Below are 23,227 nucleotides of genomic sequence, written 5' to 3' on the forward strand. Positions count from 1 at the left end.
GCATAATCGGGGTAGAATTTTTGAAAAAACACACCCTCCAGATAGGGAATAACTTCGATTATATTGTGTTTAAAAAACACGGCAATAGGGGTCCGGATAGTTTGGGCCCATGGAGCGTGCCCAGAGAGGAAGCCCTTAGTCGGCATGTGTTTTTAGCGGCCAGAAATAGAGTCATGGTGCAAAGCCAACTAAGAAACAACATCGTTAATGAGAATGCCACAGCCTGCGTGGAACCTAGAGAGAGTCCCAACATAGGGGGAGAAATACCCCATACGTATGAGGGGCCGAAGGACACACCTCGTGACAGGGAAAATACGATAATGACCGAGTTAGATCTTAACTCTAGGCTAGATTATGACCTATTAGAACATAAACTAACACCAGAGTCAAAAGGAAATGCAAGAATTGAAAAACTACGGCAAGTGCTGAATTTGGCGCACTTGCCTGATAGAGAATTCAGGACAGTGCAGAATATGGTCGAGAGCTATGCGGATATATTCTTTTTCAAGGGCGACAAGTTAACTACTACTGACGCCGCCGTACACACGATAGAAACTTCATCGGAGGTGCCTATTAATAAACGGCAATATAGATTTCCGGAGGCCACGAAACGACACATTAATAAAGAAATCGAGGAAATGAGGGTGCAGGGAATTATTAGGCCCAGCACTAGTCCCTGGAATGCACCGGTGTTATGTGTACCAAAAAAACCGGATGCTGACGGAAATAAAAGATACAGAATTGTGGTAGACATTAGATCATTGAACGAAGTTACCAAGCCGTTTGTATACCCAATACCTCTTATAAATGAGATATTGGATAATGTTGGAGGAGCAAAATATTTCTCCTCAATTGATTTAAAATCGGGGTTCTATCAAGTCCCGATAGACCGCCGAGATGCGGCTAAGACGGCGTTTTTCACTCCCAAAGGCCACTTCGAATTTACACGGATGCCGATGGGGTTAAAGAACAGCCCCTCAACATTCCAAAAACTTATGAATACTGTTCTCTTTGAGATAGGGGACGTGAAAGCTTTTGTCTACCTCGATGATATTATAGTTTTCGGTGACACTATCACCGACCATAATGATAACTTGCGAAAAGTATTACAAGCTTTGCGCAAACATAACTTAAAAATAGAACCATCAAAGTGTCAGTTTTTGAAAAAGGAACTGGAGTATTTGGGTCATGTCGTTAATGAAGAAGGCATAAAACCCACCAATGCAAATATTAAGGCCATTCAAAACCTTAAGCCACCCACAAACGTAAAAGGTATAAGGTCATTTCTGGGAACAGTAAATTTTTACGGGAAGTTTATCCCCAACATCGCGGAGAAGCGCAAGCCGCTGAATGATTTGTTGAAGAAAGACGCTAAATTTGTGTGGGGAAAAGAATGTCAGGAAGCGTTCGAATTCCTTAGAAACGCGCTGATTACAGAGCCAGTTTTAGTCCGGCCAGATTATCAAGACACTTTTGTTATTACGACAGACGCTAGCAATTATGCTATTGGAGCCGTCCTGTCGAATGAAAAATCCATGCACCGGCCGATCGCGTTCGCGAGTCGTGCACTTGTAGGTGCAGAGACCAGATATCATATCATAGAAAAGGAACTATTGGCGATTGTATGGGCCATAGAATATTTCAAACATTACATTTTTGGTCAAAAGTTTATCGTCTACACGGACCACAGACCACTTATAGCTATTTGGAGGCTCAAAGAGACATTTCCAACGCTGACAAGATTGAGACTAAAGTTGCAGGGTTTGGAATGCAGCATCAGGTATAAACAGGGTAGCGAAAATATAGTCGCCGATTTTTTGTCACGTTTGTCAGATGGGACGTGTCAGGGGCAGGAAAGTTCACCCCACAGGCAGATAGCCATGATTACGCGCCAGCAGAAACGCCTGCTAGAGCAGCAGAAGAACGCTTCGGATGATTTGAACGGCACAATACAAGATTTGAGTGCCATAGACATTGCAGACATCGCTGAGGACGAGGATGAGCAACAACTCGTCAACATTTCATATGATGACTTTTCACAGGCATTATCAAATGACCTGATACCAAGTGAGACGGTGGAAGTCTCGAAGAGAATATTGGACGAGAGGAATATCGAAGCTCGTCTTGTCATTTTGAACAGTCGGACGGCGTACAGAGAACTTCAGACACTGTATCAGCTGTCACAAGGACTGAAGGACTACGTAGAGGACGGTGTACTCAAATTTAAAGACAAGAAGGTGGGCGGTTTCATAGTAGACGGCAGCGAAAGTTCATTAATCGATTGCCGGAAACTTTTTTCACAATTTTCAGATAGCTTCAATAAGAGCCCCACGGCAGTAAAGGCAGCCGGGGTCATTCACCTAATATCATTCAGAAAAATCAAGAAACAGGAAGTTCTGCAAATGATTCAGTTCCTAGCGGGTAAGCTAGAAAAACAAATAGTATTATATAATGCTAATAGCGAGCGTACAGTAATTGCGCCAGATCAAGTGGAAACAATTTTAAAGGAATTTCACGATGCACCCTTAGGAGGGCACGTAGGAGCGCGACGAATGCGCCAAAGAATTGGCACACTTTTTACGTGGGCTACGATGAAACGGGATATCGAGAACTACGTTCGGCAGTGTGATTCCTGTCAAAAGAACAAAATTGGAAGATCAAACAAGATACCGATGCAGATCACCACAACCGCATCGGAGCCATTTGAGAAATTATACATGGATATAGTAGTATTACCCGAGTCCGACTTAGGAAATCGTTATGGTCTGGTCATGCAGGACGACCTAACTAGATATTTAACTGTCGCACCTATGGAAAACCAAGAAAGCCAGACGGTAGCGAGGACTTTTGTAGAGAATTATATTTGCAAATTTGGCGTACCGTTGGAGTTAGTTACAGATAACGGTGCGAATTTTGTAAGCACACTCATGAAAGATGTGTGCAAAATTTTGAAAATTAAGAAAATAACGACGAGTCCGTACCACCCACAAGCAAATTTGGTGGAAAGATCTAATTGGGAGTTAAAAACTTACCTAAGGCAATTTATTGGCGGAAAACCGCACACGTGGGATAACTTACTCCCATTTTTTACGTTTCAGTATAATACTTCAGTAAACTCATCAACGGGGTACACCCCTTTCGAATTGTTGTATGGACGTACAGCACGCATTCCCACCTCCATTTACAAGCGGAATGGAGTGGACAATTTGACATATGAAACATATACACAAGAGATGAAAAAAATATTTTTTGACCTCCACGCGAACGCGAAGGCCAACCTAAAGGATTCAAAAGAAAAGCGCAAGCAAGTTTATGACAGAAAGGCAAATGAATGGCAGCCCATGTATGGCGATTTAGTTTTAGTGAAATCAGTCCCGTCAGGATCAGGTCAAAAGCTCCAGAATATGTGGAGAGGACCTTATGAAGTAGTGAAATTCCCAAGTGAAATGACCACAGTAATCAAAAACGGAAACCGTTTAGAGAAAGTAATAACCGACTTAAACGATATTTTGACTGATTATACGAACTTAAACTATGTTATAAAATAAAATGAAATAAAATAGGTTATAGTAGCAAGCACCTAAAGCTGTATGAAAAAGTATACTGAAATAAAATGACGTGAAGAAATATGAATAGTCACCGATATTATGGAAAGCCTTTGATGGACAAGTGTCAAAAGGGCGTGACGTTTACTTGGGGAAAGACGTGGTTGAATTTATAGACAAAAAAATAATAATAATAATAATAATAACTCATCGTGTGGGAACACAGAAAACAGAAGCAAATATTACACAGGGAACGTTTTTACATAAAATGCGAATTTAACATGGGATAGATTCACAGAGTACAGATGACCCCGTTAGTGCGAGGCAGACGTAGAAAAAAATGGCCAATGGCCCGATAAAAGATGAGCGGGAAGTACAAGAAACAGCGAAAACTTCAAAGACTGAAGCGATGTGATTGGGGGGGAAAAGAAGACTTATGATAGTAGAACCGATTCTTGTTTTTTCCAGCCAACTATTTGTACATTATGTACATGAATATATTAGGTCATCATTTAGAAAAGAGATAAAAATGAGGAAAAGATAAGATTTTTTACAATTATAAAAATTATGCTTTATTCATTATTTTTTATAAATTTATCAAAAAAAATATTTAATTGCTCGCACTTAATTGGTCACCGGCCACCTTGGCCGGCGCTACCGTTGAATCACCTCGTCGAGGGGAAGCCCCTCGACCTCTTCGATGTCAGAGACCCACGACGCTCCCCGGTACACGTACCGGGTAAGACGCCGTAAGATGGCCGGCGGCGCCTTCACTTGTCGCAAGCTGGCCTCCCAGCCAACGTTGTGCTCAAAAAGTTGTGCGTCTTCTGCAGTTGCTGGGCCCGACACGCCGGCCAGGGCCCAACGAGCTTCGTGCCACCGCACGAGCTCCACAATCAATTTCGGTAGGGGTAAGTAGCCACGGTACGCCGCTCCCAGAAGCGCCAGGAGGGTGGTAACGCTGCAGACTGCAAACGATGGGGGTCTGGTCCAGAGGTATCTCCTGGGAAGGACATCCATCTCAACAGGATGCGGGCGAAGAAACTAGCTCCTTCATGCCACAGGGGCATTCCAGTATCCAGACCGAACGTCATCTTGATGTAAGCGTTGAACAATAATGTATGCGTTAAACGATGGTGAAGGTGTTGAGCGACGTAGCAGGTATTGAACGACGGAGCAGGTGTTGAATGATGGTGCAAGCGTTGAACGAATGTGAATATTCGGCAGGCGGGGACCGGCTTAAGTAGTCAGAGCGGCTGATGTTTTGTTTGAAAAAGTCAGCACAAATCATCGCGGCTCGCCGCGGGTTCGCAGCGCAGCCGCGTGGCCCTTGCAGGCATGCCTGACGCTGTCGCATGACGCACACGGGGGCATGTTTTGAAAAGCGCGCATAGCTTGATAGGAAAAACAAGAACTATAGAGCGCCATCAATAATTGGATGGGTAATGAATATGCTTAATACAAAAAAAGAAGAATATTTAAGATTAAGGGGAATGCAATCGTGAGATTTTTTTTGTCCTCGGTGAGCCCCGATAATCGACTACTCAGTCTAAGTTAAAATTTTGGGAAAAAGATAAGAATATCATTATTACTAATTTTATTTTACACATATTGTGTGCATTCGTGTCTAATGGAATAAGAATAAAATATTAGGTAAACGAGGAAATGATAAAAGAAATGAAAAGAAAAAAAAAAGAGAAGGAAGCCAGACCAGCAATGAGTAGTTATGTACCGCATTAAGAAAAGAAGTTTTTTCTTTTTCTTTCCTCTCAAGGATACTCGGGCTGATCTTCGCATTAGGTGCGATAAGATCACAGGAAATGAGGACCGAAATCAGAAATTTGCCCGTCACAGGGGTGGTGAGGGGGAAGTACAAGATGGAGATCATCCTATCCATGGCAAGCAAAGAAGCAGAGGAAAGCTTTTTGAAAGACGCCGGCGAGAGGTTCTGGGGCACGTGCCGGGAGCTAGAGGCGATGATCAGCTCAATACATTGCGTGCAAGCGAACCAGAATTTAGCCACTCGGAAAGGCGAGATTTTGGGTAAGAATAATTATATAAAAAAATTTTTTGGGGCGAATAAAGCTACCCGGAGCGTTTGGACGGCTTTGGGGGCAATGGACACAGGCGACAGAACCAGGATAGATTATGACCTAGACAAATTGAGAGGCAACGAGGAGGTATTGAAGCAGGATCTGAGCCACCAGACGAATATCTTGGATGCCACATATGAATTTGTGAATTCATCAGTGCTGAGCATGGACGCAGATTTAGTGGATATGAGAAATAAATTCGAAAACCTCAGAAAAGAGGTAGCGGATAATGCGAATTTTACCGGACACTTTAGAAGAATGGTTGTCTTGGAAGCAAAATTACTGGAAATGAGCTTCTGGTTAGAGAACTTAAGTCGAAGTCTAGACAGGAAGCTGGACGCCGTCATCGCGACCCTAACTCAGCGCATGACGGGTTACGACATATTAAAAAGATTGTTTACATTAGAAACACTACAGAGAAACTTAGAAGAGTTGGAAAGTACGTTGCACACCGGGTTATCATTCCCACGGGACAGCTATGGCAAAATAATAACGGAAACAATCGATCGTGCGGACTTCAAATATAAATTCAATAACACGGGAAAGATCGTCCTGGAATTTCTCGTGCCTTTAATCAAGACGGAAAGATATGCCGCTCGTCGAATCTCATTTCCCCCCAGGATCGTGAACTCGACAGTCCTGATTTCTCACATCGACAAAGATGTTATCTTGTTCAGGGCGGAGAGCGAGTGGGGATACACCCTTTCCAGCGACGAATATAACAGATGCACTAAATTCAGGGACATCACGCTATGCGATATTAGGAAAGCTATGGAAAATTTACACAACAGCCAAAGCTGTGTGACTGAGGTAATTTTTAAAGGATCAACTGGCCGCTGTAGGACGAAAGCAGTGCAAACTGATCACGCAATATGGGTAGAGACAGGCGTAAGGAATATTTGGAAATACCTTGCGCCAAAGCAGATTAATCTGACAATTGAGACAGACGGTGACGTATCTCTGAAAACTGTGATTGGGGAAGGGGTCATTATAGTAACCCCGAACATGGTGGTATCTACCAATCACATACGGCTAGAATATTACGAAACAGATTACGAATGGGATGCAAACGTTACGTTATTACCGAGTGCTGCCAGAGAGATGCTGACCTCGGAGGTTAATTTCGAGATCGTGCCAGTATGGAATGGTACAGAAAAAGTGTATACATATGTGAACCTAAAGAAATTATTTGATATAGGGGTAGACATACACGATATTAAAACAAAGAAGATGACGCTAAAGAATTTGATCTACGCACCGCTGGAAAACCCATGGACCAGCGTGCCGGTAGTGGCAGGGATCATTCTAGTGCTTTTACTGACATTATGTCTTCACAAAGGAAGGATTTCGTGCTGCGCGCGCAGGACGACGATAGAGAATTGGTCGGAGAAACCAACAAAAACGAAAAAGCTGTCAGCGCCGCGGGGTAGCGGGGCGCACGGGAGCCTCACGAAGCAAGATATTTTTAGACCTGAAAACGAGTTATATGAGCAACCTAATGATGTCAGAGACGTTTTGGAAAATAGCAAACTAAACAAGCGACAAAGACAGGAAGATAAAGATTACGAGGAGATAGAGTTGCAAATCGGGAAATGTGCGACTCGGGAAAATATACAGCACACAAATATAAAAAGCGTCAGGGCACCAAATACGAATATAACATGGGAGGATGAAAAGAAAGTAGCGGCAGCAGCGAAAGTACCGACAGCCGGGATGGTATTGAACATAACACCACAAAATAAAGAGATAATAAGAGACGAACGACCGCCGAGCTCGAATCAAAAAGAAATGATTACTAGGGCCCCCGTGAAGCAAAAATGGCTCGGGGTAATATTGAAATAGGAAAATGGCCTTCGGGGAAAATTTTGTGGGGAGAAATAGGATTTCAACATTGACTAGCAAAGGACTAATAGGAACGAACGACGGAGGTAGGCTTAAACTGCTGCGAAGGGACTGCCGGTTATAGGATTCAGCTGTTCTTTTCCTTTTTACTATACATCGAGTGAAAGTATTTAATGGGAGTCGTTAACCCAGCATGTTCAAGGTGGATGCTGATGAATGAGAGAGGCAAGGGCGTAACGAACCCGGAGTGATTGTGGGATTATTCCTTTTTTTTCTTTTTTTTTCCTACGAGTATGCTAACCATCTTTTCTTCCAGGAATCACTAAGCAGGGGGTCGTACCTTCGAAGGGTAGTGGGAGAGGCAGTATGCGGTCTACTGCATACCAGGAGAAGAGTAAGTAGTGTGTAAGTATGACAGTAACAAGAGACAATTCAAAAAAGTAAATGATTACAGATTAAAAAGAGTTTCAAGAGATTAAAAAAAAAAAAAAAGGACGAGACAATTTTTTTACAAAAAAAAAATGATATGAGGTGTTAAAAAAAGTCAGGGTATTAGACGAATATTGTATATGAAGACAGAGAATAACGATGAATGTTCACAACGAAAAGATTTATTTATGAAGCGAAAGATGAAAGGAAAAAAAAAGAGATTTAACCGACGTGATGAAACAAAGATTGAAGGATGAAAGAATAATCCACTAGGTCAAGGCAGACTCATTTTATGTAAATCAAAAAAAAAAAAATTTGACCACCAAAGCTAGAGAACATATGATAAAAGAAGAAAAAAAAAAATAATTGGTAAATAATGCACATTTGAAAAGTTATGTTGGTAGAACCGGATAAAATCCAATACTAATAATGATGTACATCTTAGTAGGGGAAGAAAAACCAAAGTATGTCATCCGAAAATAAGAAAATTGCGGGCCTAGTCTGTAAGTAGAAGCCTAGGGTAGATAATAGAGTGCAAGAAGCCCGTACGCGAGTGAACAGTAATTTTAAACAGCAAGTGGAAAAAGTAACGAAACCAAAAAAAGAATTGATAAAATAATGGCAAAAAAATAATGCACCACTTGCTAAACAGGGCAACTAGCATCTAAGAATTGACTACGTGACAAGTTCCCGATCATCGACAACGACTGAGAGGGATGCTGAGATGGGGCATACCATGATGCCCAGTACAGCGCGAAAAAGGAAAAAACAGGCGGATGCGAGGGGAGTCGAACGGCGAGTGCAGAAGGCCCACGGGAGTGAGAGACACGGCAGATGACCACACCTAGGGGAAAACAGGTAGGAATGGCCCACGCAAGACTGACGCAAAACCAAAACGCAGAGAAAAAAAAAGAACTGACGGCCTGTTGTGCAAAAAATCACTGTCCAGATTTTCGCGTTTAGCAGTAGCATATGAGAGACGTCGAGAGGGGCCGTAAATCAAAAACAACCACCCCCCCCCAAGAAGTCCCAAGAATCATACCCACAGGAAGTCTCCGAGAGAAAAACCTAGAAAGACAATTAAGGAAAACATACAGCGGCCAAGCTTGCCTAGACCCTCAATACTTGTTGCAAAAAGAGAAAAACATTATTGAATACACACCGCAAGCAGGTTGCGTGCCAGTGACCTAGTCTCCACTGCAGAAAAGAATAATAACAGTATAAAAGTAGGTTGCCAAAAACTCGTTAACAGAAACAAAGGCCAAAGTTGTGCTGGCTAAGCCAGCATAGCGTCACGATTCACCAGGCACGCAGTGTCTATACCCGTAAGAATGACGAAACGCATGCATCAGGCACGCAGTGTCTATACCCGTAAGAATGACGAAACGCATGCAGCAGGCACGCAGTGTCTATACCCGTAAGAATGACGAAAACAACGGAGAATGCAAGCAGGTACGGAAAGAGGCGCGGTAGAACCACCAAAACAAAAGGTTCAAAGCCGGCGCAACCAAAACAAACACGAACTCACAGTACGACAACGCGCCCGGCGCCCATGAGCACACAGCACACAGCACACCCGAGTATAGCACAGCCATCGATCGGCGACGACCCTTCGGCCAGACGCACTCTTCCCGTTACAGACCCCCCCGCAACCAAGGCACACCAGTTCGAGCGGCGCTTAAACACGACAGCTGAACAGCAGATATCTACAAGGCGCAGCGCACCAGGCGAGCGAACATTCGTCAATTTGTTGTGAAGAAAATCCATGTCTGGAAACGTTAATTTATGCAGAAATGATATGTAGCACCATTGTAATTAATTGAATTTTACGTGCAAAGGAAAGAAGGAATATCATGAAAACGAATATGTATATAATAGCATAAAGACGCGAAAAATATTTGTTATGAAAAACACACCTATCGGCCGTCAGAACGGACCATGTGACCATTATCTCTTCTAGATAATGGCCAACTAGGCGGGGTGGCAGATGTGACGTCACACTCGCGCAGAAAATACCTTATGTTCCGTCACGCAGAGTTTTGTCATACGGTACATTTTTAGCTTAGTCCGAAAGACAGTAAGCCTTCTGTTGAATGAAATGAAAACAGGTAGAGTGTAAAAGTGGGACACGGCCGTCTGCCGTTGTCCACCAAATACAAGACCATTTGTGAAGAAAACAGGAAAAATCTTGAAGAAAGACCGCCAACGGTTCTGCTATGCAAGCGTTGGCGAAAACACTTTGCCTTCCGCGATGAATAGTCACTAAGCCACCGAGCCATTGAATAAACAAAAATAGAGAACTCGACAAACGGTAGCGTCGCTCAGCGTCGCCCATGATCACGCGCGGGTTCTTAGCGCTCACGCTAGCGCACGTGTTTGGAAACACATGTTATGGCGCTCTCAATCAGAATGCCCAAAATGTACTAAATGTTAAGCACAAGAAAGAGACAGGCCAAGAAATGCCAAGGGCCAGTATAGAACAGCTAGGTATGTGGTGACCGGATCGAAGGGGAAAAGCCTTTCGCTCTGAGTTACCTGTAGGGTACTATTTAAGCTTTTGTGTAAATAAAGTAAGTTTAATCTACCGCTCAAGTCTCGAGTTGTAATTCCGTGCCGACGGCCCGTACAGGGATTTCTGGAGAAAGTCCTGGTAGGCTATACCCAGGATATAGGTATACCTACACATAAGCATTTTGTTTGTTTTTGACATGATTGATTTGATATAGACCGAGTTCTGAGGATTTGCCAAAAAGTTACTGCAGTGTTTCGTTTTCGCCTACGACTGGGAGTAAGATAGATTCATTTTCAATGTCTACAATAAAGTCTGCATTACGTTGGTTGAAGTCGCCATAGACATGCAGTTTTACTTCTGGTTTCATGTTAGACATAATAGATTCTAGAGTTTTGAAAAATAATTCATACGAATGTTTATGAGCATGTTCCGGTGGAAAGTAAACGGAACAGAAGATATGTTCTTCGCCAGCAATAAATGCTTTGACCCATACGTGTTCAAATTTTTTATATTTGTCGGATATTATTTCTTCAGAAGTAAAGTATACATTAATGGCAATGAGGACTCCACCGCCTGACCTTTTTTGACTGGTAGACAAATTCCGATCGTGCCGGAATACATTGTAATTGTTTCCAAATACTTCTTCGCTTCTTACGCTTTCGTCCCAGCTACTTTCAGTTCCTAAAATTATTTTAAAAGATGACGACAATAGATTTTGTTGAATTTCTTTCATTTTGCTTGGGCTTTTCATGCGATTGAAATTCTGACAATAGATAAGAATTTCAGTCGCATTCTGTCGAGGAAGCGAAGAAGTGTTAGTCAAGTTATTACTTATGTTTAAATATAATGGTTCTGCCTCAGAAGAGGGCGTCCTTACTTGCGAAAATTTGTACTAAATTTATTTACACTTTCGCGAAGTTGTTGAAGACGGTGCGTGCGTTCATTTGATAAAAAATGACGATATGATTGAAGGTCGGCTACTGCTTCGGCTGGCGTGAGTCCATATTCCTGATGGACTTCAATAAAGACGCGTTGGAGCTGTTCTGGAGATGTCGGCAGTCCTTCGGATGCGAGAAGCATTCTTATACTGGTTGGTGTCATTCCTTCTACGCATACAGATGATGGTTGGTCCTTCATGTATGCGAGATATAGGCGTGTAATATGCATTACTTTTGGGTCGCGGAGTCTAGCCTTCAAAAAGCGCTCGTCGCCATTCGATGATTGCTGCGTAAGTCGGACGATTGGTGGACGCATGGAGTCAAGTTCAAATTGGCTGTCTTGCGGTGCTGATTGTATGCTGGCGTTGCTGGCAGGAGCCGGTGCAGAATTTTCATTGTTAGTTGCATTTTTTTCTGTCCGATATGGGTTGATAGTTTCGCCTTTTTGGAAATTTATAAATTTTGATGTTATGTCTGAATTCGGCGGCCCAGCAAATTGAACGCGTGCAGCTGCCAGGAGGTCTTTGTCCGAGGGTAGTGGTTGTTTTGGCATTTCAGCAATTTTCTTTGAGTTGCAGGCGAAATGGTTTATTCCGTGTTTATAGGTGTTACTTATGCTGATAGGGTTTGAGTTTTCCTGCTGACGTTTGCGTTGCTGCATACGTTTACGAGCGGCCTTTTCTGCTTGCTTTTCCTGCATGCGTCTTTTACGCTGTCTGGCGTCATATTCAGTCCAGTCGCGTTTCCATACTTTTTTATTGCCAATTAGGCGCCAGCCTGATGTGAAATTTGGAGTACGGTGTTCTTCTGAGTCCGATTCTGTAAGTGGCAATGAAAAGCGAAGTTCTTCAGCCAGACTGGGATGATTGTCTGTTTTTGGCTGGAGTGAATTCGATTCTTTGAGCGCTTTTAATTCATTAATTAGTTCCTGCGCCGTTGTACTGCAGTTTGGTTTCTTATTTTGTATAGCTTCTAATTGGTGTTCCATATTGTCAATTTTTGATTCTATATTAGTAAATGCTTTTTCCAGGTGCTGTTGTATGTTCTTTGTGTGCTGCCGGTTTTCTTTGCTAATGTCCGATATGTCCAATATGGAGTCATGGCCAAGTTCGCCGAACAGCGTCGAAATGCGATTTATGGTTTTTGTCGACGCATTGTTTGTGTTAATAGTTACTTTTTTAATTTCCGTCTTCAATTCAGAAAGCAGTGTATTGATACTGTCCAGTGTGTCGTGCGTTACAGTCAGGTTAGGAAGTTGACTGATTATTGAATGATTTGATTTGATTTGTGATTCAATACTTTCTGTTAAAATTTTCTGGTGCTGGATGAGCTTCTTCAGTTGGAGTTGGTCCATGAACTGTTCCTGGCATTCTATGCATAAGGGCAGCATGAATGAACGCAGTAGTTCTTCTTGGTTTCTACGGGTTCCTACGCAGGCAGCGTGGAAGTGCCTTTTGCATATTCCTTCGCATTTCCACAGGAAACGGTTGTCGGTCGAAGTACAGTTGGTTATGCCACACTTTTCCATAGCACTGATTAAAAATTGTTACGCGGCGAGTACGAATTGTCGAGAAAAGGTTAGATACACGCGGTAGCGCGACGGTCAAAGATTGTTTATAAATAAATAAATTGTTGCTTACGTGCACTCGCGACGCCGTCAAGGTGTAAAAAAAAATAAAAATACAAGTTAAATTGCGGAGCGAAATGAAAACGCGTCCGCGCCCGATGACTGTTCGTGGCGAAAAAAAAATTCAACTCCCGTCGTTGACTCCCCCTTGTTAATATATAAAAACTAATGGTATCAAAAGTTGCCTTTTGTCACTAAGTTTTATCACAATTGATTGCAGTGGACTATGAAATTTCGTCCTATGAAACCAAAAAAGGTACCCGGGTACCCCGTCAAGCCCATAACGGGTACCAAATCGCCCAACCATCCCCACCTGTATTTTCAGTTTCAGTAGAGTGAGGACACTAAGCTCTTAGCTAAAGTCTTTCGAATTCTGAATCAATACGATGAGTTTCTTACAGATCAATACTATCATAGCATTCTTGGCATTATTTGGCTCAAATTCAACAGACTGTGAGTGTTGTATCACCTCTGCCTTGCCTAAGGGAATGTTTGCAAGGTTATCTTCACGAAGGAATACTTATATGGATGTGTAAGTTGGTACAAAAACTAACCAAAGTTATTGTCCATTATATTGACTATCAAAATCTTGAAGAATAAAGATTAAAATATAACTTGAATATTCTACTTCATTTTGTAACTGTGAAAACGGAGCTTGCTTGTGCGTTTGATAATGTATTGGCAGCTGTGTCTTCATCTGCAATACCCTCAATATCTTCACGCTCTTCTTCTTCATCGATAATACTGATATCATGTAGTGAAGGACGATGACTTCGGCGCCAGCCTGCAACAACAAAAAGCGTTATCAATAAAGAATACTATTTTATCGGTTAAATATTATTTAGTATTTTAGTATTTGATAAATATACCTTCTGGGGGTTCCAGCATTGGTTTAGTCTTTTTTAATAGTTTTGTTCCACTAACTGATATTAATAAAGCGCCAAGTGGTGCTGATAGGATAATGCTTAAAATACAAATATTTTTAACCAATTCTGCATAATGAAGTTCCTCTTCCGCGCGATGTTGTGATGTTACCGCCTTTAGGGGTAAGGGTCCAAGTGCGGCTTGTACCGTAGCTTTTGACATCCAGGAAATTGCAACGAAAAGCTATAGGTATAAACAAAAAATTATAATACTAATCAGCGATAAAAATAAAAATTTGAAATTTAATGCTTTAATAGATTACAAGGTGATGATTGGGCTTTTGTTTTTAGATGTTCAAAAAGCATTCGACACTCTTAATAATAAAATTATATTGTGGGAATCCAATTCCAATTTCAAGGAATATGAGCAAATCCATGCCAAATATGCTAAAATTCAACCGTTCATTTTTTATTTCAATGAAGCATTGAACATGTATGGCTTATTAACCCGTAAAGACCCGGGACGAACCTTGTTTTTTGAAAATGCTTGTGCTCAGCACTGGAACGGCCGATTTGGGAAAACTTAGAATTTTATTCAAGGGGAATAGTTGCTCTAAGTTTTGGTAAAGGTGCCACCCCTCTGGACCCCTCCGCATTTTTGTGAGACGCAAATATGTCTGTGTTTTTTTTTTCAAATTTTTCAAACAGATTGAGCAAACACTGTGAATTTTCATACGTATCAATTGCTCCATGTATCAAATCATGTCAGGTGGATGAAATATGTTATGTAAGAGTGAATTCTGGAGTTTACAAATTATTTCAGTATAAATTCACAAAACTACGTATTTTTACTAAAAATCGATTCTTTTTTCTAGCTAGATTTTTTCTAGCATACATAGATTTGGAGAAAATCAAGTTTTCATAAGAACTCGTACTTTAGCGAATTTAAACTCGTTTTTCTCTAAATCTGTGCATGCTAGAATCAATCTTTCAGCATCTTTGGATTAAAAAGACGTTACTCTAGAAATATAGAACTTGAAAATTGAAGAGCCAAGTTGAAAACTACTGTGGGAGACTTAGAAAATCAGGTTTCCGTGAAAAGACGTACTTTAGTAAATTTAAACTCGTTTTTCTCAAAGTATTTGCATGCTAAAATAAATATTTCATCGCATATTGATTCAGGAGACCTTACTTAAAAAAAGTAGAGCTTAAAATTTGAAGACCGATTTTCTTATTTGAATATTTATGAAAATACGTAGTTTTGTGATTTTGTACTGAAATAATTTAGAAACTCTAAAATTAACTCTTACATACTATATTTCATCCACCTGACATGATTTGATACATGGAGCAATTGAAACGTATGAAAATTCACAGTGTGTGCTCAATCTGTTTGAAAAATTAAAAAAAAAAACACAGACATATTTGCGTCTCACAAAAATGCGGAGGAGACCAGAGGGGTGGCACCTTTACCAAAACATAGAGCAACTATTCCCCTTGAATAAAATTCTAAGTATTCCCAAATCGGCCGTTCCAGTGCTGAGCACGAGCATTTTCAAAAAACAAGGTTCGTCCCGGGTCTTTACGGGTTAAACTGAGAATTATCCACGGGTGGAAAATACTACAAGATATGCAGTCCTAGGGTTGCATGAGATGGTGACGTGGGACTAAACACTGTAATTACAAATGTTACAAAATCCGCTGACAGAATCTATTCGTTTGTTCAGTGACTTACGTGTTTTTATTCTCAGCCTCCCTAGCCCCCCTCACTAGAACTAATCACTAATAGGGAAACAGAGATATGTCAAATAAAGTTATCAACAAGTTTCATCGAAAAATCGTAGCAATCAACAATTGCTACGAACCTAAAGCATAAAAAAAAATCATTTTGAAATAATTGAAAGTCAGTCTCAACTAAAAAAAAAAATATCATGCATAATACAATAAAATGGATTGGGAGTGAAGAAGAGAAGTTTGATATGAGTGTTTTTAGTAATTCTTAGCTTTCGCAGTTAAGTAAATATAATTGTAGGAAAATTGTAAGCCTACTTGTCAAGAAAAAAAAAATGAATTTGAAATTAAACTTTGGCCTAATCTTATACTTATCTTACTGACTTTAAAGTGGGCTTATCGTTGTAATTGAGGATTGCAACGATTTTTGTCGAAACTTATTGATAATTTGGTTTGACATATTTTCTAATGTTTCCACATTAGTAAGGCTGTGTAGTTCATTCGTGCTAAACCAACGAGGACGCTTCAATATCATTTTCAGAAGTTTATTCTGAATCCTTTGAAGCATCTTCTTTCTGGTTGTACAACAAGTTGTCCAGATGGGGACTGCATATAACATTGCTGGTCTAAATATTTGTTTGTAAATTAACACTTTATTCTTGAGACAAAGTCTAGAATTTCTGTTGATAAGACGATACAAACATTTTATATACTTATTGCACTTTGTTTGAATATTCTCAAAATGCTCCTTGAAAGTAAGATTTTTATCATAAATCAGCTCTAAATATTTAACTTGGTCAGACCAATTTAAGATTGCACCGTTCATCTTAACAACATGATTATTGGTGGGTTTGAGAAAATAAACTCTTGGTTTATTTGGAAAAATAATTACTTGTGTTTTCGATGCATTAGGAGAAATCTTCCATTTCTGCAAATATGAAGAAAATATATCTAGACTTTTTTGCAGCCTACTGCATATGACACGAAGGCTTTTTCCTCTTACGGAAATTACTAAATTACTTACTAAATACTTGTATCGTCACAAAATAGAGATTTCTCACATCCTGGTGGTAAATCAGAAGTAAAAATATTATATAAGACTGGGCCCAAGATACTTCCTTCAAGTACACCAGCTCTAACAGTCAATCTATCAGATTTACTAATCAAATAGTTAACCTGAAGATTGCGGTCTGTCAAGCAACTTTGTATCAATTTTGCGATGTAAATAGGAAAATGGGAATTGGACATTTTAGCTATGAAACCTTTATGCCAAACACTGTCGAATGCTTTTTCTATGTCTAGAAGAGCAGCTCCAGTGGAATAACCTTCGGATTCATTAGTACGAATCATATTAGTTACTCTAGTAGTATGATGAGTAGTAGATGCCCATGGCGAAATCCAAACTGCTCATTTGCAAAAAAATTGGAGTGACTTTGGTATTTTTCCATTTTGAGGGAAAATATGCTAATTCAAAGCATCTGTTAAAATTCTCACCAAGAAATTTAAAGAGCTTTCGGGAAGTCTTGAGGAGAATATAAAAAATCCCATCATCTCCTGGTGCTTCCATGTTTTTGAAGTTCTTGATAATAGTTCGTATTTCATTCAAGCTTGTTTACAGTACCTCTTCAGAAAGAAATTCTTGACTGGTGATCTTATCATACTTTTGTAATACTTCATTTTCAATAGGACTCATTACGTTCATTTGAAATTATGAACACTCTCGAACTGCTGGGCAAGTTTTTGAGCTTTTTGTTCATTCGTAAGAAATATGTGGTCACCATCTTTGAGGATTGGAATGAGCTTTGAAGGTTTTTTAAGAATCTTCGAGAGCTTCCAGAAAGGTTTGGAATATGGCTTTAGTTAAATCTAGAAAATCTATAACGAGCGTCTTAGCAGAGTGATTGAGATCAATCAAAGAAATAGTTATCGGTTTCCGTTATACTCTACTAAATTTTTTGGAAATAAATATTGAAATTCAGTCCGCAAATATATATTTCGACTGTGACGTACAGTCTTCTTCAGTGCTTATGTGGACCAGTCCACATAAGCACTGAAGAAGACTGTACGTCACAGTCGAAATATATATTTGCGGACTGAATTTCAATATTTATTTCCAAAAAATTTAGTAGAGTATAACGGAAACCGATAACTATTTCTTTGATTGATGGCTTTAGTTGTTCAACTTCTCTCATGAAATTTTCATTTCGTAAGAGTGTGAATCTATGTTTGATTTCCGTTTGTAAATCTTTAAAAATATCTTTCAAAGCAGGATCACGAGATCTTTAATATTGGCGTCTCCGTATATTATTCAAACGTATAAGAAGTTGAAGCTCATTGTCAATAATTGGTGTATTATATTTCACTCTAGTTTGACTACCTAAATCAACACTGGCTGACTTTTCAGCACCAAACACGAAAGGTTTGTTGCTGTTCGAATTCGCAATATAACCTGAAAGGACACTAGCATATGAAATGCCTGGTGGTGCATGATGAATTGTTTTCAATTTGATGTTTTCTAAATTTGAATTATTACCTACAGACACACTAGCTACAGGAAATGCTGGTGATGCCTGAACAGTATTGAATGTTTTTGATTACCCATATGAATATTATTAACAACAGGTTGTTTTGAATACCTACGCTGTCTAGAGGAAATATTTTTTGTCAGGACAATTAAAGGAATTTGATTTGTGTTCACCTCCCACAAATTACACATTTGAAATTTCCAGTGGCCTCTTTCACAGGGCAGATGTCCTTTGTATGAGAAGAGTCACAAATCATGCATTTTGTTGTCATATGACAGTTATGAGTACCATGTCCATAGGCTTGACAATTCCGGCATTGCGTGAGATTATGGATGCCTCCATGTCTCTTAAAGTTTTCCCATTTTATTCGCACGTTGAATAAAACACGTGCTTTTTCTAAAAAATTCGAATTACTTACTTTGGTACGATCAAAATGTACCAAGTTTCCTGGTGTATTCCAGTATTATTAATTTTTTCGTTTCATTTACGTTTCGTTAAACAATCTTTAATTTTATCAATAGTTTGGTCATTTGAAAGACCTTTCAAAATAGCCATAAACGGTCTCTCGTTTTTGGCATCATAAGTATAAAACTTGTTGTCTGTTCAGTCAAATACTGTAATAGATGTTTATGACCTTCAGAAGATTCGGCCAAAATACGAATTTCGCCTCGGCGGCCAATATGAAAATTAACTTTCACATCAGAAAGAAATGATGAAAGTTTTGAACGAAAAGCTTTAAAAATTGAAACTATCACCACAATAGGTGGAACTTTAGCTTTCTTCATACCGGCATTTTGCTCAGAATGAGAAGCTTCAAATTCTTGATCACCTAAAGAAAAAATAATTTCATACCTATTGCTTTCTGAATCACTCGGAGAAGCCTCCCATCAAAGCGAGCCTAAACCACCGATGGGTCGGGGGAAACTCCAGGGGTAGCGGATGGTGACGTTGCCCATAGTCAGACTTGGTTTTCTCCTCCGGGCGACCGAAGAGCAGTGTATTTTTCACTTGCACTACGCGGGAATCAAAAAACTCCGCGCGCGCGATTCATTTACGCTGCACATGACAAGCAACTGCTCACTCCTATGCATTCTGCACGGGAAAAACGGTATCGTTTACGCTTCAGCAAAAGGAAAGCCGAAGTTTTACACCTAAAACCGAAGTTTTGCTCCGCAAAGCCGAACGGTAGCACGCGGCGTCCGTCATATAATTGCCATGGCTAGTGCGATTGATTTTTAAAGCCAAGGTAATTTTTCCCTGCATTCAAATAAATATTCTAAATTTTTACTGCCTGACGAGCCGACAGTAGCAAAATGACTCCAGAGATTTTCTGAACAAAGCGCATTGGACACAACATGTTGGTCGCAAATGCAACTGATGTATAACGATAAATGTATATATGGAAAATGGGAACTGAACTTTATTTAGCCACTCTAGTTTTTCAGCTTTTTACAGCCTTTTGCAAACGATCGCAGCTTTTCTTTGCCAGTTCTTCACATCTTTTATTTTGTTCAAGATGTCCTTTTCTTGGATTCTCAGGCCAGTGTGAGAACTTGGTGGTATGAATAAAAATATAGTGAGAGTAACGGAGGAATAAGGAGGAATGGTCCACGTTGTTACAACCTCATCCACTAGAACAATAGTGAATATTCTTAATTGCTACTTATTTCAAACCATTTTTTTAAATTTCTCTCTACTGTTGCGGAGTAACGCACCAAGACCACTGGAGTGGTGTAAGCAAACGGTGTAGCGCGACGCACTGTCATGGTGATAAGGAGATTGACAGATGGCAGGAAAAAGAAATAAGGAAGAAGACGAGAAAAAGTGCCAGTAATGTGGAAACGAGTTAGCAGAAGAATTTACAAGAATTTATCTATAATTAATCTATCAATGAGAATGTAGTGGTATTCCCACAGCGGCCACCGATATTTTTCGTGACAGGATTTCGGAACGATCCGGAAATTTGGATAGGCATGATGCTAATTTGCCAGTAGCAGGGTCAACGTCAGAAGCACTACCAACATCTTTACCGCAATGGACACAGGATGGCGCAGAAGATGCAGCACCGGAACAACCGTGGGAAGGCCCAACACCGAGACAGATAGCGGCTAGGCATGTGATGGCTAAAGAGTTACCTACATTTACGGGTAGAGCGGAAGAATGGCCGATGTTCATCAGCTCTTTCGTCAATACCACTCAAGCGTGTGGTTATTCGAACGCAGAAAATTTGTCAAGGCTACAGAAGTGCTTGAAGGGAAATGCGCTTACTCACTTTCAGAGCTTATTGTTGCATCCGGAAGGCGTGCCGCATGTGCTGACCCAATTGGAACAACTATGCGGACGCCCAGAGCTGCTGATACATACGTTGTTGCAGAAGATTCGCGAAGTTCAGTCACCGAAAGATGGTGATCCCGAATCATTGGTCGCGTTTGGATTGATGGTTCAGAAATTGTGCAATCACATGATTGCTGCCAGGCAAGAGGCACATATCAACAATCCCGAGCTGCTGCACACTCTCATAAGCAAACTACCAGTTAATTGGCGGATGGATTGGTCGCTGTACCAGGAACGGTGCACGGTTGTGAATATACAAACCTTCTCACAGTATATGCAAGTGCTAGTTAGAGCTGGGTTGAACGCGTCACTGTACAGTGATCAGAAAACCAATCATCAGAGAATAAAAGACAAAGGTATTAAAGGTAAAGACTTTTGCGGGGCATACACTACCGAAGAGTCACCGAAATCTTCTGAAAAGGAGATAGTTGAAAAGCAAAGCTCCTATTCATCCGGGCCTACATGTCTGGTGTGCAATAACCCGGAACATCGCGTCAATCACTGTCCTGATTTCGCAAAGCTGGAACTGGATGAACGTTGGAAGCTGATATAACGTTTCGGATTATGCCGAAGTTGTTTGGGAGCCCAGGGAATAGTTCGAATGCCGTAACAAACCATCATTCCGCTGGTCAAGCGGCACTGTTTCGTATCATACCAGTGACTTTATATGGGAACAACCTATCTGTGCTGGCATACGCTCTTCTGGACGACGGGTCGTCTAGGACACTAGTTGACGAGGCCATCGTGAAGCAACTAGGCGTGAGTGAGGAGATACAACCTTTGTGTCTGCAATGGACAGCCAACATGAAGCGCACAGAATCCGATTCTCAGCGTATTACGCTGGAAATAGCTGGGCGTGCTAATGAGAGCAAGTATAAACTAACTGACGTACGAACGGTTACCAAGTTGGATCTACCCAAACAGTCTTTGCGCTACAAGGAAATGGTGAAAGCTTATCCTTACCTAAAAGGATTACTTGTTGAAGACTACGGCAAAGCAACGCCATGTATCCTTATTGGTAACGACTACGCTCACGTAACAGCGACATTGAAAATGCGTGATGGTCAGCCAGGAGAACCTATTGCCGCTAAATCGCGGCTAGGATGGACTGTATATGCTTCCAATCAAGATTCATCTGTCGGACGTGCTCATAGCTTTCACATATGCGAGTGCGAGAAACAGGATCAATCCGTTCACTAACTAGTAGAGAAGTTTTTTGCGGTCAAGAGTCTCGGTATAATGGAAGTATCGTGCCCAGAGTCAGCTGACGTACAACGTGCGAATCAGATTCTGCAGGGAAATGTCAGGCGAGTCGGACAGCGTTTTGAAATCAGCTTGCTGTGGAGATTTGACCACTTTGAATTCCCGGACAGTTACCCGATGGCGGTGCGACGCTTGCAATGTTTGGAACGGCGGATCCAAAGCGATCCTGTGATAGGTGAAAGCGTAAAGAGACAGATGGTCGAGTATCAAGAAAAAGGATACATCCATAAGGCGACAGAAGCAGAACTCCAGGAGGCGGATATGCGACGTGTGTGGTATTTACCACTTGGTATAGTTTTGAACCCTAAGAAGCCGAACAAAGTTCGCATATTCTGTGACGCAGCAGCCAAAGTGGACGGCGTGTCGCTGAATACAATGTTGATGAAGGGGCCAGATTTGCTAAATACGTTGCTGGGGGTACTGTATGGGTTCCGCGAAAAACGCATCGCCTTTTCTGCTGATTTGAAAGAAATGTTTCACCAAATTCTGGTGCGTAAAAAAGATCGGCACGCTCAAAGGGTGCTTTGGCGAGAGGATTCAACGCAGGCTCCGGAGGTCTTTGTGATGAACGTGGTTACCTTTGGAGCAGCTTGCTCCCCATGTTTGGCACAATATGTGAAGAATAAAAACGCGCAAGAACACGCCTATGAATATCCAGCCGCTTCGGATGCCATCATCCGGAAACATTATGTTGACGACTACCTGGATAGTGCGGACGATGTTGAAGAAGCAGTAAAATTGGCACTAGAAGTTAAACACGTTCACAAACTTGGAGGTTTTGAATTGCGAAACTGGTTGTCCAATTCAAAAGAGGTACTCGCACGTGTCGGGGAAAACGATCCATCCAAAGAAAAATGTCTTCAGCTGGACATAGGAGAGGCGGCGGAGCGTGTGCTTGGAATGTTTTGGAAACCGGAGCAAGACATAATAACATACTCTACGGAATTGGCAGAGCGTCCCACCAAACGACAAGCGCTGCGCGTAGTGATGAGTCCATTCGACCCTGCTGGACTATTGTGTTATTTTCTGATTCATGGCAAAATATTGATCCAAAGGGTTGTGGAGAGCCAAGACCGAGTAGGACGAATTAATTCCAGAGAACCTGTGTGAGAGATGGTGGAGATGGACCGATTTGTTCCGCTATCTGGATAAAATCCAGATACCGCGTTGCTATCTTTCTGCTCGTCAACGCAAGAGATCGTGACATTACAGCTACATATCTTTGTTGATGCGAGTGAGGAGGCATATGCGTGCGTAGGTTATTTACGAGCTATTTTCCCTGGCAGCATCGAAGTGGCTTTAGTCGGAGGAAACTCGAAAGTGGCACCGCTGAAGGCACATTCGATCCCGCGATTGGAGCTGATGGCAGCGGTTATCGGTGTTCGGCTGATGAAAATAGTGTTGAAGAGCCACTCCCTACGGATTGAGCGCACGGTTCTATGGAGCGATTCCAAAACCGTTCTGGCATGGATAAATTCAGACCATCGCAATTATCGACAATTCATCGCATGCCGAGTGGGGGAAA

The 23,227-nt window shown here is 41.1% G+C and overlaps 1 protein-coding gene across 13 annotated transcripts in view; it reads right to left on the reverse strand.

Annotated features, from left to right (window-relative positions):
* Window positions 1-13,515: 13,515 nt before the first annotated feature.
* The window catches only part of LOC129729587 (sodium/hydrogen exchanger 9B2), a 292,387-nt gene continuing 282,675 nt past the window's right edge, over window positions 13,516-23,227 (reverse strand). For all 13 annotated transcript variants that reach the window (XM_055688270.1, XM_055688257.1, XM_055688259.1 and 10 more), the window contains 2 exons: window positions 13,856-14,093; window positions 13,516-13,770 (listed from right to left, as the gene is read on the reverse strand). In XM_055688270.1, coding sequence (XP_055544245.1) covers window positions 13,616-13,770; window positions 13,856-14,093 — 393 coding nt within the window. In that variant the 3' untranslated portion in view covers window positions 13,516-13,615. The remainder of the gene's footprint in view (window positions 13,771-13,855; window positions 14,094-23,227) is intronic.

Source organism: Wyeomyia smithii, chromosome 3 (genome assembly GCF_029784165.1).
Source record: "Wyeomyia smithii strain HCP4-BCI-WySm-NY-G18 chromosome 3, ASM2978416v1, whole genome shotgun sequence".
NCBI classification, from domain to species: Eukaryota; Metazoa; Arthropoda; class Insecta; order Diptera; family Culicidae; genus Wyeomyia; species Wyeomyia smithii.